The sequence below is a fragment of the Dendrobates tinctorius genome, unplaced genomic scaffold (assembly GCF_039654945.1).
Source record: "Dendrobates tinctorius isolate UK_male_01 unplaced genomic scaffold, ASM3965494v1 ptg000281l, whole genome shotgun sequence".
In the NCBI taxonomy this organism is placed as follows: Eukaryota; Metazoa; Chordata; class Amphibia; order Anura; family Dendrobatidae; genus Dendrobates; species Dendrobates tinctorius.
Window position 1 is genome coordinate 27,483 of NW_027361948.1, and position 20,087 is coordinate 47,569.

Here is a 20,087-nt window from a genome sequence, read left to right on the forward strand (position 1 = left end):
TCATCAGTGCTTCAGCTTTTACCATCCATGTAAAATGTAAAAATTCCCCATATACAAAAACCTCAACAAAAAAAAAACATTTGCATATATGCAGCAGATTTTTAGTCTCAGAAATTTCTACAACAAATCTGCATGTAAATTCACCCTTCTGAATTTTGGTCGTTAGTATGATCATAAAAGGCACCTTGATCATGGGCGCAGTCCAAAGTGAAGAAAGAAAAAAAAAAAAAAAACTCCAGCGTGTTGTGAGAATCATGTGGGAATAGTGGATGAGGGCAGGTATATCTCGCCCAGATACCTTTCCTATGTGGCCTAGTCTGGTCAGTATCGCACCTGGTTACTAATGAATAATGGGAGGCGGATATAAAAGGATGCCAGGTGGTTGTGTGTCTCAGCCTGGGAACACAGAGAGCCTGTCTGTGTGAGAGACACGTAAGTGAAAGCAGTGCCCACTGCAACTGTGGTTTGGCTGGACGGGAGAAGCCCGCCAGTTGGTAGTTAGGTTGTACCTTGTTTAGTTAGTGCCGGACAGGCAAGGATTTGTTTTATTTCCTTTATGCATTGCTTTCACCGTTAATAAACCTGACCCAGTGTCAGTTATACCCGAATCCCAGCTCTGCGCCTGAGTTTCATGCTGAACGCACGTGACCTTTGACCCCAGCAAAGGCGATCCCGGAGTGTTTTATCACATTGTGGTGGAGAACGCGGGCATCACGTTGCAAGCTTGAGCATGGAGGACGTGGTGAAAGCGCTGGTACAGTCCACCGCCATCCAGCAAGAAGCTAATCGGGTGATTATGGCCCAGCTGAAGGAGTTGGTGGACATGACAGCTACCGATCGTTCGCTTCTCCAGCAGGTGGCGCAGCGCCTGGCAAGCCTACATGAGGTTAACCTGGAAGCCGAGTCGAGAGTGATTCACGTGAGTCGGTACTGGCAGAAGATGACAACCGAAGATGACGTCGAGGCATACCTGACCACGTTTGAACGGACTGCGGTGCGAGAAAAATGGCCGAAGGCACGATGGGCCGGCCTGATCGCCCCTTTTCTTTCCGGTGAGGCCCAAAAGGCTTATTATGACTTAGAGCCTGAAGCTGTGCAGGACTTTGACAAACTGAAAGCCGAGATCTTGGCCCGGCTGGGAGTGACGACCGCTCCGTGCACAGAGTGTGCATCAATGGACTTATCAGCCGGATAAACCACCGCGGTCACAGATGTTCGACCTGATCCACGTGACGAAGAAGTGGCTACAACCCGAGGTGTTTACAGCGCCAGAGATAATCCAGAGAGTCGTCATGGACAAGTACCTGAGAGCTCTACCGCCAGCCCTGAGGAAGTGGGTAAGCCATGGAAATCCTACGACAGCAGATCTGGTGGATCTGGTAGAACGTTACTCCGTGGCGGAAGTACTCCGAGACGACGCTACCCCACCTCGTTTTTCATCGTCTCCACGTGGAACTGGTAAGACTGTTCCAGGGAGTAGGGGAGATGGAAAAATCCCTAAGACAGTGGGGGAGGAAAACGGGACTGCCCGCACTGCAAGGCCGAGAGTAACGAACTATGGTCTAAGCAAGGGGCCCGTTAGGTGTTTCCGCTGCCAAGAGATGGGACACATTGTTGCGAACTGTCCACTACTGAACCCATGCAGTGCGACGTCACAGACTCTAAAAACCGCATGTCTATGGTTGCACGGGTAGTGAGTGTGAATGCTGGTCAAAAGGAGGTGGAAAAACACTTGTGTGATTTAACTGTTGAGGGAAAAAATGTGGTGGCATTGTTAGACTCGGAAAGTGTGGTGACTCTGGTGAAGGCCAGTCTGGTGTCAGCCCCGACTGGACCATCAGACAAATTTTCTGTAACGTGTGTGCATGGAGACACCTGTTCGTACCTCACCTCGGTCATACGCATTACTACTTCCTATGGGTCTGTGCAACATAAAGTGGGACTCGTCCCGGCGTTATTGCATGATGTTATCCTGGGCCGGGATTTTCCCCACTTCTGGCAATTGTGGGAGAATCAGTTGATACCCCAGGGTAATAGTGTACATGATTCTTCTCCCAGGGTGCGTGTGGGTCCCGAACCCCTGGAAGAGGTCTCCCCGGAAGACTCGGAGGAAGAGTCTGCTGGAAATGACCTGCAGTTCCCGTTTTCAGTCATGGCGGGTGATACGGAGGAGACCAGGGAAGAGGAGGAGGCCGACAGCCGTCCACCTCCCCGTTTGCCGGATTTGGAAGTTCAGAAAGATGACTTCCAAAGCGAGCAAATAAAGGATCCTACCCTTTCTCAGGATAGGACAAATGTAAAAGTGATAAATGGGGTACCCGTAGAACCTGGCTCTAGGCTGGCATATCCTTACATGGTTCTGGAGAATGATTTACTCTATCAGAGAAAAAGGGGGAAGACACGGTGCAACTATTAGTCGTGCCAAAACCCTACCGGCGGCAGGTGCTGGACCTGGCCCACGGACATGTGATGGGAGGTCACCTGGGTGTCCAGAAAACCACCGAAAGGATATTACACTGTTTTGTTTGGCCAGGCATGCATCACGATATTCGTGTATATTGTGAGTCTTGTCCTGACTGCCAAGTCTCTGCGCCTAAGCCCCGGTTCTGTAGCCCTTTGGTACCCCTACCTATTATTGCGGTCCCGTTTGAGAGGATTGGGATGGATTTAGTTGGGCCCCTTCCACGGTCTGCGCGTGGACACCAACATATCCTGGTCATCTTGGATTATGCCACTCGGTGGACAGAAAGTTCCTGGCAAAGTGGCAGGGCCCCTTTGAGATTAAGGAAAGAGTTGGTGAAGTAAACTACAAAGTATACCAGGCAGGGAAATGGAAACCTGAACAGATTTATCATGTAAATCTGATAAAACCCTGGAAAGATCGGTCTGCCTTGTCAGCGGAGGTTGCCCGTCCCGTCTGCTCGCATACTGTACCGGAGGTACGGGTTGCAGAGACTCTCTCGGAGCAGCAAAAGACTGAGGTCAGGCAGTTTCTACTTCAAAACCAAAAGTTTTTCTCAGAAAAACCCGGGCAGACTACGCTAATGAAACATGACATCGTAACGGAACCTGGTGTCACAGTTCACGTAAAACCCTACCGAATCCCGGAAGCGTGCTGTGAAGCCGTTTCCTGAGAAGTGAAGGCAATGTTAGAGTTAGGAGTCATTGAGGAATCGCACAGTGCTTGGTCCAGCCCGATTGTGCTAATTCCTAAACTGGACGGCACCATCCGGTTCTGCAATGACTTCAGGAAACTGAATGCGGTCTCAAATTTTGATGCCTACCCTATGCCCCGGGTCGACGAGCTAATAGATCGGTTAGGAAAAGCCCGGTATATTACGACCCTAGATCTAACAAAGGGGTATTGGCAGATCCCTCTGGCTGAGGCTGCCAGAGAAAAGACGGCATTTGCTACGCCGGAAGGTTTATTTCAGTATGTGTATATGCCGTTTGGCCTGCACGGGGCACCGGCGACCTTCCAGTGACTCATGGATCGAGTCCTGAGGCCCCATAGGCGGTACGCTTCGGCCTATTTAGAGGACATTGTCATTTACAGCTTGGACTGGGAGACTCATCTCCAGAAAGTACAAGCTGTGATTGACGACCTGTGGGAGGCAGGTCTAACCGCGAACCCCAAGAAATGTCACATCGGGCTTTAAGAAGCCCGGTATTTGGGGTATGTAATTGGGAGGGGTATTGTTAAACCCCAGCTCGATAAGATTCAGGCGGTTCAGGACTGGCCACAACCTGTCAACAAGAAGCAGGTGCAAGCCTTTCTGGGGATCGCCGGCTATTATCGCCGGTTCATACCCAATTTTGCAGCCATCGCTACCCCCCTGACGGATCTTACAAGAGGGAAAGACTCCGTCATGATTAAATGGAGTTTAGCGGCTGAAGAAGCCTTCCATAGCCTAAAACGGGCACTTTGCTCTCAACCAGTATTGGTGACTCCGGACTTCTGCAGCGAGTTTGTGGTACAAACGGATGCCTCTGATACCGATTTCGGGGCCGTACTGTCACAAGTGAAGGACGGAGTGGAACACCCAGTCCTCTATCTCAGCAGGAAGCTGAACAAACATAAGCAAAAGTATGCAGTCGTAGAAAGAGTGCCTAGCCATTAAGTGGGCTCTAGAGGCGCTCAAATATTACCTGGTGGGCCGAAAGTTCAGGCTGATCACTGACCATGCCCCTCTCAAGTGGATGCACTTGAACAAGGAACGGAATAGCCGGGTGACCCGGTGGTTCCTTGCCCTGCAGGCCTACACTTTTACGGTGGAGCACCGCCCAGGGGTACAGATGGGGAATGCAGATGCCCTGTCCCGAGTGCACTGTTTGGCGGGTGTCATTGCTCGACCGGAGTGGTCTGAGCAGAGGGGGGGGATATGTGAGAGTGTTTTATCACAGTGTATACTGAGAAGTTAAAATTCCAGTTTAATTCAAAGTATCATTAAAAAATATGTAACTCATTACTGAGTAGTACAAATGATGGATGGAATCCCCGGTATAACCATCGCGTTTCAACCAATAAAGGTCTTGGTCATGGTATGTACTTAGATTCCATGACTGGTATCGAAGTACATACCATGACTAAGACCTTTATTATTTGAAACGCGTTGGTTATACCGGGTATTCCATCCATCGTGTACTACTCAGTAATGGAGTTACATATTTTTTAGTGATGTTTTGAATTAAACTGGAATTTTAACTTTTCTCAGTATACACGCTGGAGTTGTTTTTTTTTTTTTTTTTTTCTTGTCTAGAGTTTGGTCCAACCTCATGTCTATTAATGAGTTCCTGATGGAACACAAAATACAACAGGTGCTATTCGTTTTGTATCCGTTTACTAATTGATAATCACGGACGTGTGAATGGTGCCTAAATGAAAAGTATTTCCTACAATAGTAAGTGATGGGACATCACTAGATCTTTCCATCGCTGACAGCTACATTACACCTGAAAAAATCTGATTGTCTTGAGTTCAACATAACAGTAATCACAACTTGTTGCAAACTGAGGGACAGAATCTTTGAATTGAGAAATCTTCCTTAATCACTCTGGCAGATTGCTATGTGCGTAGGCCAAGATGTCAACATTGCGTGTCCCAGTGGTTAGGCGAACAATGACAAACTGAAATGACAGCAAGAGATGCTCAAAGGCTAACCTCTTCATGATTGAATCAGATTAGAAGAATGGTGCGTACTGAGCCATTATGTACTGTAAGTGAAATTGGACGTTAGGCTTATGTAAGGCGTGAAACGGTCTACACAAATGTCACGATACTGTATGAAATGATCTATGATTTCCCTTATTAGCACACCTTCTGGAATCTTCCATTCTCTACACTTTTTCAAGAACTTTCTGCTGCACAGAGACAAGCGACCCCCCCCCCTCCTTTCCCCCCCTTTCAGCCTGCCAGCAACTGCATCTTTGTGTTCTTCTTAGCTCTGTAACATGACCCTCCGGCTCACTCACTTCTTCCTTGTCCCCCTCCCAAAGGAATGCCTTTGTCTTTTCAAAAATGTGCTGGCTCTGCCATAGCCTATAATTAGAATCTAGTCATTTGGACATAATGCGAGGCCAGTTTATGATAGAAAAATGACATACATATTTGAAACGTGCTTCAATAGAGCTTCGCTTCAGTGCCTCTTGCTAAATTCTAGCACCAGAAGAACCCGAGAAATGGAGTTCTCCTGAACAGAGTGGAATAAGCTAGTCCAAGTTTGGAATCATTAGAAAGCTAATTTCAATATAAGATGAATGATGGGTCTGCTGTTATTCTGCTAGGTTCTCAAGTCAAGTTATGATTATTATGAGTTTTCTGACCAAAATGTGCACCCTGGCAAAAGGGGAGGGCGGTGTTGACTCAACCCACTTTAGTGGTGTCATGACCCAGAAGTATAAGCTACTTTCCCCCAGCCCAACCCAGTCAGTTGCTGCATGGACGCTGTTGCATCAAGACCCTCTGATGCATTTTGATGTTCACCCCTCCCCCCAGCCTGGTTATCCTGGAATGATCTAAGTACCATGTGAGTGTTTCTGTCTTAATCCTGTTTTTATGTGTGCATATTTTAATTGTCTCATATTGTAAAATCTTTTTATACCTTCTGTAAACGCTGCCTACCTTTTTGGGAGTAAAATATAAAATTACTAGCTTGTCTCCATGTTCTATACTGAATGTCCACGTGCCTGAAGCTAATTACGCTACTAATTTGTGTTGGCTTCGGACCCTCTTTATTAATTTAAATATTAATATAGAAATCGAAGCTGGTGGCAGCGAAGTGTGTTCTGGGCTAGTTGGGTACCACTGGCAGTGACGGAACGGGTTTTATAAGCTGATTCGCTGCGGCCAGAGCATTTATAATTCCCTCGCTGCAGTGGGCCTAATAGCCAGTGCACAACAAGTGGCCTGTCTGGCGACTAATTCTCCTAGCTGCAGTTCCCTGACTGACCTGAGGGTGAGGGGGGCGCTGGAGAGCTGCAAGTTCCAAAGCGGAACTAGAAAGTGGGATATACATAAGTCCTGGCAGTTTGTAACACAGTGTTGACAGCGGTGGGATAACTAAAATAAGCCCCCCTGCAGTAAATTGATAGGTCAAGACTAGCTTGCTGTTTTTATCACATTGTGTCAGCGGTGGGAAAACTAAGCTAAGCCCCCTACATGTGATAGCCATGTGCTGGCCAAAGGTCATACCCCTTTTTGTGACAACAAACCATTAGAAAGCTTTTGAATGACATTGGGATACAAACCACGTGCACAGCTTCAGGTGTTCCATTTACCCCACACCACCTTTTTCAAAAGCTATCATGGTGCAGAGCAGGACAGCAATAAATGCAGGCCTATCCTCTTTAGCATCTATTTGCTTTCCGTCTTGGAGGTAATGTATATGGATGAGGAAACTCCAAAAGTTTGAGGTTTGTATTGGACGCTTAGTGTCCTGTTCTAAACTCCAAACACTGCTCCCAGAAGTCCGGGAGGAGAGAGAATTTTCCAACTCCAAAGTTCAGGTCCCAATTGTTTTCAATAGCGTTCAGGTACAGTTCTGGTACTTGAACTTAACTTTGGAATAAAGTTCGTGTTTGGTACCTGAACCCGAATTTCCATGGGTCCGCTCATCCCTAGTAATGAAAGCCGGAGATTGGTTAGGAGACCACGTGGACAACACCATGAAATAGCTTTCATGAGGGAACGGCACACTTCCTACTCCTGGGATTATATTTTGGCCACAGTCACACTAGCGTATGTGGCTACCAAAGTGAGAGAATCTGATGCGATGTGATAATGACACTCTGCTCCAGCTCTGCTGCAAGCTTTAGACGAGTGTCAGTGATTTGTGCTCTGATCCTCTTGCATGCGAGAATCGGATCACAGGTACAGAGGAGATGGAAAAATTTATTTCTCCATTGCCGACATCCGCAGGACTTGCACAGCACTCGGATGCAATCGCAGCATGCTTTGATTGTTTTCACATGCTGGAATGGCATGAGAAAATTGTAGATATGTGCTGCCCCATAGTCTAACGTTGGGCTCAGGAGTGCATTCCGATTTTTTTTTTTTTTTTTTTTTTTTTTTTTTTAATCTGATTCCACTCATCCGATTTCATTGCAAGTCTAAACTAACCCATAGGGTGGAATAATGTATGATAGCTGGACTCCTCTAGTCTTCATTTCAGGTACACTAACCGCTGAGGGTAAACCTTTACTGATTGGCAATCTTTTAATAGTCAGTTTACTTTAGTCTGTGTAAACAATCGCTCAGTACGCATAGGCTGCCATAGTTCTCGGCAGCCCGAGTCCTAGTTTTGCGATGATAATTTTCCTGATGAAAGAGTGTTTTTGCTTGTGAACTGCAGCCTGTTTTCACTGCAAGAGGATTGTGAAGCCAAAGTTTATGAACGCTCATTTACAATGATCAGTGCATTATAAGGGTATATCCATAGAGAAGAAAGTGGATAGGCACATACCGTCCCGTGCAAAATAATCCTTTATTGTGGCAACAAGAGGACTAAGAATATTAAAGATGTTCTAGTTTTCAATCGTGTAAAAACTGAATCTAATGATTGGTTGCAGAAAAATATGCCTGTAGGTAATCATAAATGCGGAAATTGTTCTTTCTGTTCCTTCCATCTTACTACTAAATATTTACAGATGGGAGGTATTTCACATAAAGTTCAAGATTTTATAACATGCCGCACAAATTACGTTGTATACGTTGTTTTTTGCCCATGCGGTTTTCACTATATTGGAAAGACTATTCGTCCCTTATTTGTACGTTTCCGTGAGTACTTTAACTCCATCACCTCAGGTAATGGGGTCCCGAGATTAATTGAACATATAAGAAAAAAACATGCAGGTAATCCTGAAGTTTTACGGTTCACAGGGATTGAAACCGTTAAAATGCCTGCACAAGGAGGGGACCTAAATAAATTAAGAAAGGAGGCTAGATGGATTATTTGGACTCGTGCTCAAGGTCCATCAGGTTTCAATGATAAAATCAACATGGCTGTGTTTTTGTGGGTTTTTTTTTTCTTGCTTTCCACTTGTTCATAATTAATGAGATGCTGTCACCTGATGTTTGGTGGGTGGGACAAGGGCAATGGTTGCTTTTAAATATGTTGTGAGCTTTGTCCTACATATGACCTGTTGAAGCGCAATGTAAGCGCGAAACGATCGTCATCTGTACTTGCTCCATGGTTTTAGCTGCCTGCTGTTGGTAACTTGATGCCACAATAAAGGATTATTTTTCATGGGACGGTATGTGCCTATCCTCTTTCTTCTCTATGGATATGCAGACTTTACTCCTTGGAAGTGGCACCCGTTTTCCCTGATGTGTGTGCAGCTTCATTAACCCGAGGTCATACAGCTGTACCTTTGTCCTGCTTTTTCTCTTTTATGGTAGGTCATTAAAAGGGTATATGCAAACGTTGCAGATTTTTTTGCGAATCCGCAAAGGGTTGCTCAAGCAATGTTAATCAGTGGGAATCCAGAATTGGTGTGCACAGGCTGCAGAAAATTCCGCACTATTTTGCAGCGTTTTATTTTCCGTAGCATGTCTATTCTATTTGGAAACTGCAGTGTTTCTTTACCTATTGACTTCCATTGAGTCAGTCAAAGTTGCAGCAAAACCGCAGGTGTAAAAAGGTTTGCAGATTTCGAGGAGTTGCGTTCCAAAAACGCTGCAGAAAGGAAGGAGGAAGTGTGTGGGCAGAAAATATGTGCGTGCGTGTCTGTGTAGCCAGGCAACATATGATGGAGACTAATACTCCGATCCGGCTATGTCTGCTGTCACATACAACAGTGACAGCATGAACCGATGATGGGATAGTAGTCCCATCATCCGGCGACTGTGTTCAATTATAAACCAAAAAAAAAATCATACCAAACACTTAATCCTTGACACCCACGTCTCCTGCAACAATAATAAAATAATAAGCCAACATATACTTACCTTTCCGAGTGTCCCACGACGATCTCACGTTTAGAACAGTCACATCAGGAAATGTGACTGCTCTACCCAGCCTCCTGTGATACACTGACAGGATGGGAACCTCCCGCAGTCTATCACTGTGCCGCGCTGAGAGTTCACCCGAGTTCGTGCTCTCACTTGCGGCACCGCTGCGTGAGAAAATTCTTAAGTTCTTAAGTTCCTTAAGGGGTCTAGTTTCCAAGATGGTATCACTTGAGGGGGGTTTTCACTGTTTAGGCACATCAGGGGTTCTCCAAACGCGACATGGCGTCCGATCTCAATTTCAGCCAATTCTGCATTGAAAAAGTCAAACAGCGCTCCTTCCATTTCAAGCCCTGCCGCGCGCCAAAACAGTGGTTTACCCCCACATATGGGGTATCGGCATACTCAGGACAAATTGCACAACAACTTTAGGGGTCTAATTTCTCTTGTTACCCTTTTGAAAATAAAAATTTGGGGGCGAAAATATCATTTTTGTGGAAAAAATACGATTTCATATTTTCATGTCTCTACGTTATAAACTTCTGTGAAGCACTTGGAGGTTCAAAGTGCTCACCACACATCTAGATAAGTTCCTTAAGGGGTCTAGTTTCCAAAATGATGTCACTTTTTGGGGTTTTCCACTGTTTAGGCACATCAGGGGTTCTCCAAACGCGACATGGCGTCCGATCTCAATTCCAGCCAATTCTGCATTGAAAAAGTCAAACAGCGCTCCTTCCATTCCAAGCCCTGCCGTGCGCCAAAACAGTGGTTTACCCCCACATATGGGGTATCTGCGTATTCAGTAGAAATTGCACAACACATTTTTTTTGCATTTTCTCTTGTTACACTTGTGAAAATAAAAAAAAATTGGTTCTGATGTGAAATGTTTGTAAAAAAAAAAAAAGTTGTGTTAATTTTTTCCTTCCACATTGCTTCAGTTCCTGTGAAGCATGTAAAGGGTTAATAAACTTCTTGAATGTGGTTTTGAGCACCTTGAGGTGTGCAGTTTTTAGAATGGTGTCACTTTTGGGTATTTTCTGTCATATAGACCCCTCAAAGTGACTTCAACTTCAAATGTGACGTGGTCCCTAAAAAAATGGTTTTGTAAATTTTGTTTAAAAAATGAGAAATCGCTGGTCAACTTTTAACCCTTATAAGTTCCTAACAAAAAATTTTTTTCCAAAATTGTACTGATGTTAAGTAGACATGTGGGAAATGTTACATAATAAGTATTTTCTGTGACATCTCTCTTTTTAAGGGCATAAATATTAAGTTTGAAAATTGAAAAATGTAAAATTTCCGCCATATTACCATTTTTTTCATAAACACAAGTCATATCGAAGAAATTTTACCACTAACATGAAGTAAAATATGTCACAGAAAAAGTCTCAGAATCAGCGGGATCCGTTAAAGTGGTCCAGAGTTGTAACCTCATAAAGTGACAGTGGTCAGAATTGTAAAAATTGGTCTGGTCATTAGAATCATAGAATCGTAGAGTTGGAAGGGACCTCCTGGGCCATCTGGTCCAACCCCCTGCTCAAAGCAGGATTCGCTAAATCATCCCAGTCAGATATCTGTCCAGCCTCTGTTTGAAGACTTCCATTGAAGGAGAACTCACCACTTCTCGTGGCAGCTTGTTCCACTCATTGATCACTCTAACTGTCAAAAAGTTTTTTCTAATATCTAATCTGTGTCTCCTCCCATTCAGTTTCATCCCATTGCTTCTAGTCTTTCCTTAAGCTGCAAATTGGCTCCATCACTAAGGGGTTAATAAAGGGGATGGAGAACTACAATACCCAGAAAGATTAGCAAAATTAGGATTATTTAGTCTAATAAAAAGACGACTGAGGGGCGATCTAATAACCATGTATAAGTCTACAAGGGGGCAATACAAATATCTCTCCGAGGATCTGTTTATACCAAGGAAGGTGACGGTCACAAGGGGGCATTCTCTGCATCTGGAGGAAAGAAGGTTTTTCCACCAACATAGAAGAGGATTCTTTACTGTTAGGGCAGTGACAATGTGGAATTCCCTGCCTGAGAAGGTGGTGATGGAGAACTCAGTCGTGGGGTTCAAGAGAGGCCTGGATGTCTTCCTTGAGAATAATAATATTGTATCTTAAAATTATTAGGTTCTTTAGAAGGATGTAGATCTGGGGATTTATTCTGATGGAATATACGCTGAACTGGATGGACAAATGTCTTTTTTTGGCCTTGCTAACTATGTTAAACATTATATTTGAACATGGTATGTAATGATATTATGGTCTCCAATGGCGAATGAAAAAGAAGAGGTTAGACAAGGAAATTACATCACAATTGTTTTTTGTTTGTTAATATGTCTTTATTTAGCTTACAAAAACACATAAAAATAATCAAATCTGCATAAAAAATGCATAAAAACCGTGCGGAATTTCAACTGCGTTTTCTGCCATGAGAGGCAGAATCCGCGCAGAATTTTTACAAAAGCAAATCTGCAACATGCACATACCCTAAGTGTTATGCTATTCACTGTGCGGGTCAGCATGATAATGGCAATGCCAATTGTGTGTTATGGTTTTGTTTTTTGTTTCCGCTACTTTGGCACGAGAATTACTTTAAAAATGTTTTTGGTCACCATATTTTGATACACAATTTTCTTATGTTTCTGTTGATGGAGCTGTATGAGAGCCTGTGCTTAAGTGGGGGACAGCCTCTACTTTTTACTGATACTAGTTTGGGTGCAACTTTTTGATTTAATTTTAATACTTTTTTTGGTAGTAGGTATGAACAAAAAGCATTAAATCTAGAATTGTTTTTAATTCTATTTTATAATGTTTACAGTGTAGTATAATTGAAATATTAACATTATTCTGAGGGTGAAGGCTAGGAGCTAGCTCCTGTCCCAGCAGGCAGCAGGAGCTTAGCCATGTATTATTGCCAGATCTTGTGGAGGTCAACTCCTGAGAGCCTGATCCCTGTGAGATGTCACTTACTAGGCTGTGTTTCTGTTTCAGTAAAATCAGTGTTTTTTCAGCAGCAGATTATCACTACAGCACTTGGTGCCTGGCACCACCTAGTCAAATGATCCGTGTAACTATGCTCACACCACTAACTAGCAGCTTTCTGTGTGCACAGTGTATTGACAATCAGTTGTGTGCGAAGTTATACTGGGCTTGGCATCTGAGCACTGCTATATTTGCAGCAGAGAACACAGTAATTGTAACAAAACGAGTATATGCAGACCACCAATGACACACCGCTGGAATCGGAGTCTCGGCACCTACACCATGCTGCTCTCAAACTGCATAGCAAAAATCTGGTGCCAGATTGCCTAAAGTGGTGCATGCTACAAGTTAAGTGTGTACTTGGCGGTACATATGGTAATATGTTTTTACATTTGTTACTTTTTCCTTCTTGTTAAAAAGAACCCAACAACACAACTTTGTGGAACAAAACTTTATTATACATATTCATAACTTTCAATATATAAATTTAGAGGAAACTAGTATAACATTCCAGTTCAGTTACTTCCAGTGTATAACAGACCCCTGTTCCTATTATAAAACATTCATTATCTAAAAATAAAAAAAAAATACATAAGACAAAATTGTCATTAATATTTTAATCATGGAACAATTCTTCCCTTTGACCAAATACTTTACTGGTAATACTGACAGTGCAAAGTTTATTTCTTTCACACAGATATTACTAACCTTTGCTATAGATACGGTTTTCAGCATTTAAATACCTGCCAACAGTTTTATACATAAAAATAAATGTGCAGTGAGGAAGATCCAGTCATTTCTAATTTACATATAAAACACATTCTTCCCCGGATAAGTCTTGCCTACAGTGATGAGCAATCTTAACAGAAATACTTATCACTGTACTATGGACTATTATCCAAATATATCCTTCATCCTTTTTTTTAATTTTATTGTCCGAGAAAAAGAATTAAAAAAAAAAAAAATCAGTGCATTTTTAACATGTTTCAGCCAAATGCCACTATCTTTTATTTTTTTTTTTTTCTACAAATGTGTTCTTGTATGACCTTTTGGGGATGTGAAAGAGAGTGCAATGAATCGCGAATATATTTTCACTAGCAGAATTGCCCCTGTTAGTAACTAGCATTACTGAGAAGCCATAGAACTCGAATGAAGTAAGCACATTTTCAATGGTTGCCCTTGGCACTGTAAACTGCCCATGGGGCTTCACTTTTCTAGCTCCCAACACTCCTACATGTAGAGGACGCAATTCTGTTAGTATGGCCGGGTTCACACATGTGAGGAATATGGCCGAGTCTCGCATGTTAATACCCGGCACTGCCGCCGGCACTCAGGAGCGGAGTGTGCGGCTCCATGTATTGCTATGTGGCCACACGCTCCCTTCCCGAATGCCGGCGGTAGTGCCGGGTATTAAGATACGAGACTCGGCCGTATTTCTCGCATGTGTGATCCCGGCCTATAGAGCAGAGTTTCGCAAACTCCAGTCCTCACGACCACCAACAGATGATGTCTTCAGGATTTCCTTAGTAATGCACAGGTGATGTAATAGCTATCAAGGCATCAAAAATTACTTGTGATACGATCACCTGCACAATACTAAGGAAATCCTGAACATCTGATCTGCTTGGAGTTGGAGGCCGTGAGGACTGGAGTTGGCGAAACACCGGTATAGAGTTTATACAAAATAGCAAATAACTGCTTCTGCATTCTCCTGCCAATAAATGTTTCACATTTTAAAATATGAGCCTATAATATAACGTCATTATTTACAGTGCAGATTTAACCAGTTGCATCATTTTAACCATGAACAATGTGTGAGTTACCACCAAATGACTGCTGGGGAATGAAGTATGATGGTATGTAATTGTATATGAATGAGCTGTTTGAGGCCGTACGGAGTTGTATCCTTCATTAGCTGATATAGTCTGCATATATCATTGTCAGCATTTCAAGTGTCAGAAATATAATGAATACAGCAGTGATCACAGCTCCAGCTGATGCTATACAAAATCTCCTATTTCACATAAATATCTCACTGTAAAGCTTATTTTAATGCTGTCAGTGCCTAAGGGATTTGGTCTGTACAACCAAAAATGTGCGAGCCACTGTTTGGCAGAATTGTCCCCTTAGGCTATATTCTCACATTGCATTTTTGCTGCTTTTTTTTCTGCAGGGAAAAATTGCTCAACGCGGGTGCAAAAAAAAAACACAAGTTTTGCTTTGTTTTGTTATTTTGCTGGGTATTTGCTGCGTTTTTGTTGTCTGGTGTACATGCTGATAAAGTTTAGTGCCACAAAAAAATCATGATGCAACTTCCTTAAGGTTTTTGCACTAAAAATGCAGCAAAACCTTATACCTGCATTTTTCCTGAGTTTTTGCACTTACTTGTTGCTTTCTATGGGTGAAAGAAAACTGAAAGAAGTGACATGCTGCAGTTTGCAAAAACGCAGCAGTTTTCCAAATCAGTCTGGAAAAAAAAAAGTGTGTGCATGAGATTTCTGAAATCTCAGATTTTTCTGGTACTGTAAAATGCATCTTAAAACTCGCATTAAAAAATGCAGCAAAAATGCATCGTGTGAACATAGACTTAAATGTAATCTGCCAGCAAAATAATGTGGAGGCAGAAATCCTGGTTCCAGTGATGTGACTGCGCTGCATAGTGCAGTCTTGATAAAATTACAGATCTACCAGTTCTCTAAATGTGGAGCTGTATACAACCCTGCCCACACCACCGATTGGCAACTTTCTAATTATGCACGTTTACAGAAAGTTGCCAATCAGTGGGCAAGGTTAAGCCCCCGTCACACACAGCGATCTCGCTAGCGAGATCGCTGCTGAGTCACAAGTTTTGTGATGCAATGATCTCACCATCGAGATCGCTGTGTGTGACACTTACCAGCGACCGGCCCCCCTGCCGAGTATTTCTGATCGTCCTGGAATGGCGAGGACATTTTTTTGATCGCTGGTCTCCCGCTGGCCAGCACGCATCGCTGCATGTGGCAGGCGGGTGACCAGCGAGCTGGCGCTGGTAACTAAGGTACACATCGAGTTTCTAAGCGGCGTGCAGCGCTTAGAAACCCGATGTGTACCTTAGTTACCAGCGCGCTGGTGCAGGGAGCTTGTAACCAAGGCACAGATTGGGTTTCTAAGTGCCACGTGCCGCTTAGAAACCCGATGTGTACCTTGGTTACCAGCTCCCTGCACCAGCGCGCTGGTAACTAAGGTACACAGTGGGTAACTAAGCAACGTGCGTCGCTTGTTACCCACGTGTCGCTGGTGCTGATCGCTGGTGAAGCTGCCTGTTTGGCAGGCTGTTTGGCTGTTTGGGGCGCTGGGGAGCACCGCCACGATTTACACCCTGATAGAGACTTATTTGTAAGTAATAATATTTGAGAAATATGTGGGTTACTTTATGAATGATGTTATGTGAAGCACTATCTTTCTAATTGGGCTATATATTAGTTATGTTGCACTTGAAATAATCAATACAGGAAGTGATTCAGGAAGGATGTATGTTATTCTATGAGATGCTTTAGGCACTGTTTATAACACGCATAGCCCCTTTTCTTTCTCATGGAACTGTATTTTAAAAGGATGCAAAAACATATTTCTTATATAAGCCCATGGATTTATTTGTGTGTTTTTCACAAATGAATAACCTTTGATCTATTTGTGGCGTGCGTGTCCTATGTTGGGGTACTATTGTTGTGTCAATATTGATGTGGTTTTTTACTGATAATTTTTAAAGTAATTAATAAAATTAGTTTTTTATATATATGGTTCTCTTCTTCTAGTTGTGGTATATGTGGCCATGCTATGTTAAATATATGTGTTTGGAAGTGCCATATGATGATTGGACAATTTTGGATTTAATTAAAACTGCAACAAGCAGTCCAATAAGTGGCACATCGCTGGAATCAAGAGTCTCTGACCTTATATTATGCTGTTCTGTTCTAAGATTACTTAGGAAAAGCATGCAGTCACAAACATAGTGTTTTATTAGTGAAGAGATGATGGGACCGGGGATAAGGATTTTGGGGAAATTCCACTGTTGTACATTGTGCTCAATAGAACAGTGCCAGTGCTCATAGAAGAGTGATGCATGAAGAAATATGGAAGTGCAATCTAGAAAACCAATGCGAATGATCACCGTCCTGCATTAGTGGTGCTGCCAATAGACCTTGAGACACATTTTGTTTTGGATGTTCGTAAAGTTGATTAAATGCTGCAGTGTTTCTATATGATAGAAATGGCTGAATATCTGCGACTATAATCTAGACTAGAATCAGGAAAGATAATCCACTGCTTGATTTAGAATAAATAGATATAAAATAATGTATCAAAATTCACAAGAACAACAAATAAACAGGTATTGTAACCTATTGGGCTGGACGGCTTCAATCTACTCTGGTCTGATAAACCGTGTCCTTGATGGATGACCTTGTTTATGAAATATCAGGGGCTCTGCTACCCTTTTTCTTGCATTCCCCCCTCCCTCTGAACTGGGCAGGATGGTTTACAGAGGTATATATATCATAATGCTGCCCGCTGCAGACATGGGTTGTAGCTACAGGAGGCAAAGTTTGCACTTGATGGATTGTGCTCCACTGCCAATCATCATGCTGCCCCTAATAAACAGCCTTGTTTTCGATACTTCTTTTCTCCACATTGCAGCACTATTTTATTCAGGTTGGGTCTTTTTTTGGCTGTTTGTTCCATTCCTACCCATCTGAAAGTTAACATTCTCTAGTTAAAGGCATAGTTTAAAAAAAAAAAATTTTTTTCAAGTTTGGTCAAGATTTGGTCCATGAAACAAGAAGCTATGAGGCACAGCGTTGTATTTGAGATTCTAGTGAAATGTACAGTAGTTTTTAAAGAACTTGTCCAGGATTAGAAGAACATGGCTGCTTCTTTCCAAAACAATGCTGCTCATGCCCACAGGTTGTGTGGTATCGCAACACGGCTCCACTGAAGTCAATCTGCTAAAATACAACACCACACCGAACCTGTGGACAGATGTAATAACATTTGTGCAAGAAAGCAGCTCATTCTGGATTACACATTTAAGGCAGATCGTCCACCAAATCTTCACTCATTACGAAAGAAATAATTTGCTGTATAAAAACTATAAATTCAATTCTTGCAATACAATACTTGACAATTGAGAGAAGTTTCTAGTTTGTCAATGCCTTACCTACTAATATGTGCAGTTAGTAATGTATTATGTGGTGATTGACTTGGGACACGTTATGAGTTCCGAACCATTCTAGCTAACACTTTTTCTATTGCTGTTCTCGTGGATAATAGACATGAAAACAGAGTAAGAAAATGGTTTTATAACATTATATGTACACCCATATTCACATTCTGTTGGTTTATCCCTTAAAAAGTAACAATACAGTATACTCTAATGAAAAAAAATCAGGAAATTCTTAGAGATAAACCCAGTAACACACTGACCCCGGTTAATAAATGCATCAAATAAATGTCATCTTATTGCTTAAAGCAGTGCATCTCAAGCTTGTTGTTTTGTTTTTTTTACAGAAGTGGCAAAAGCTGCAGTTTTTTCAACAGCTACAGCAATCCTCAATTTACCAACATAATTACCTAATCTTCTGCAAATGTCAATGTTATAGAGAATTTAGGTCACAATTGAAAGAAAACTGAGCAATAGTCTTAATTTTGGCCAGACTTCCTCAAAAGAAGGTGAAGCCCAGGCATCACCTTGGTCTGTTAGGCTTGGTCCCTAGAAGAAGTTTAAGAAGTTCTGACTTATACTGTGCTAAATCCCAAATTATCGCTGGTCAAAACCGTGAGACAAATGCTTTCTTGTTGTTCTGTCAGTAATAATTCTGTTCTTTTCTGTAGTGGGAGGTCCAGCATCAAATTTCATTGCTTGACATTTACCAAACCTTTGGTTGTGTATGTGACGTAGCTGGAGGCAAGAATTGCCTTTTCTGCAGGGCACCTTCAATGTGTATAGCTCAAAGTATAGCTTCTTTTGTTCACTAATGTACTTTGTATTGCTGATTTTTCTTTAGTTTTATTGGCTTTCTCTTGCTTTATAAGTGGGTGTCCTCCTCTTCATCTAAATCTTCCCTGGTCAAGTTGTCAAGTGGAACAATCCAACTATCTCCAAGCTCTCCATTAGGGCCACCCTTTTTCTCTTGCATCTCAGGGGAGGTCTCCATCACTTCAAGGGTTGGATTGTCATGATAACCATTTTCCATAGTCTGCAGCTCTTCAGTGAGTCTCTATAAAGAAAAAAAAGCACAATGAGATTCAATGTATGAAATCCTATTTTTCACACTTCTCTTTAATGTTTTTATTATTTCAAGCATTTGCACAAACCACCTTTAACAGAAAGGAGGTCCTAAAAATAAACCAAACCGCATACTCGCCTTCCAAAACCCACTGTTCCTTGGAACTGCTGCCCATCCTCCTCACTTCCTATTCCATTGGGTGACATCATTTGACCACTGCAGCCAATCAGTAGTCACTGATTGGGTGTTGCAGCCACTTGCAGTTCGTATCAGAAGAGGAAGGGAGGAGGAGGGGATTTGTTAGACAAATCTGTTTTGTTTTCTTTTAGACCACTTTGTCCTAGTTTTAAAATAATAAAAAGTAGTGGACAACCCATTTAAAGTCATAGGTCAAGTATGTACTTTTATTTCCATATTTCAGCTTTGAACCTGTCATAGTGAGGTTGAGTATGTCCATTTAGTTCCAGATTATAAATTTGAACCTGTAATACTTATGTATTTTGGTGCAAAATCACATTTCTAGCACATTTGAGAAAAAGATACTGTGGAAAACTCCTTTAATGGATGGTTTCAAAGTAAATAGGGCAGCACGGTGGCTCAGTGGTTAGCGCTGCAGCCTTGCAGCGCTGGGGTCCTGGGTTCGAATCCCACCAAGGTCAACATCTGCAAGGAGTTTGTATGTTCTCCCCGTGTTTGCGTGGGTTTCCTCCGGGTACTCCGGTTTCCTCCCACACTTTAAAGACATACTGATAGGGAATTTAGATTGTGAGCCTCATCGGGGACAGTGATGATAATGTGTGCAAACTGTGAAGCGCTGCGGAATATGTTAGCGCTATATAAAAATAAAGATTATTTATTTATTACTGCCGTTATGTGCATTAACCTAAATTTTGCAATTTTTTTGGTAAATTCTATGTTTCAAATGGGCGTAGTTTTGGATGAAGATCCAGAAGGTGATTCCGTTTGAAGGTTTAAATTGCAATTCAATTGTCAGGTTTCTATCAGCCAAAAACTGTTGATTTTTGGCAAATTATTATAATTTTTTTTTTTTGCTGTTATAACAGTTGAGCATTCAAGCTGCAATTGTCAATTTTCACAAGCAAATGGATTTAAAAAAACAAACATTAAAAGCATTGTACACAACATGTTTCAGCTATATAAGCCTTCATCAGGTGTCTAACAATATACCTTCTATGAACTATTTTATACCCTAATCCATTAGTTATGGATGTGGTTTCCGAAACTGTGGATCCAATCAATATTAGCCTTTTCCTTTTGTGGGTGTCATGAAGAGAATATGTTAATGTTTGTATCTAAGTATTGTGAAATCCAAATGACAATATAAACCAAATGAGGACCAATGTTAGTGGAAAACTAATCATACTTTTGTCT

At 42.2% G+C, this 20,087-nt stretch overlaps 1 protein-coding gene across 2 annotated transcripts in view; it reads right to left on the reverse strand.

Moving 5' to 3' along the window:
- Positions 1-12,868: 12,868 nt before the first annotated feature.
- The window catches only part of PODXL (podocalyxin like), a 144,402-nt gene continuing 137,183 nt past the window's right edge, over positions 12,869-20,087 (reverse strand). Inside the window, exons 8-9 of one of the 2 annotated variants that reach the window (XR_012226712.1) lie at positions 15,336-18,686; positions 12,869-15,247 (exon numbers count right to left, since the gene is read on the reverse strand). Coding sequence is in view for 1 of the 2 variants with exons in the window: in XM_073559903.1 (XP_073416004.1) it covers positions 18,495-18,686 (192 nt within the window). In the remaining variant the exon portion in view is untranslated. Of the gene's footprint in view, positions 18,687-20,087 lie in introns of both variants that reach the window. The other variant, XM_073559903.1, reaches the window with a different exon arrangement.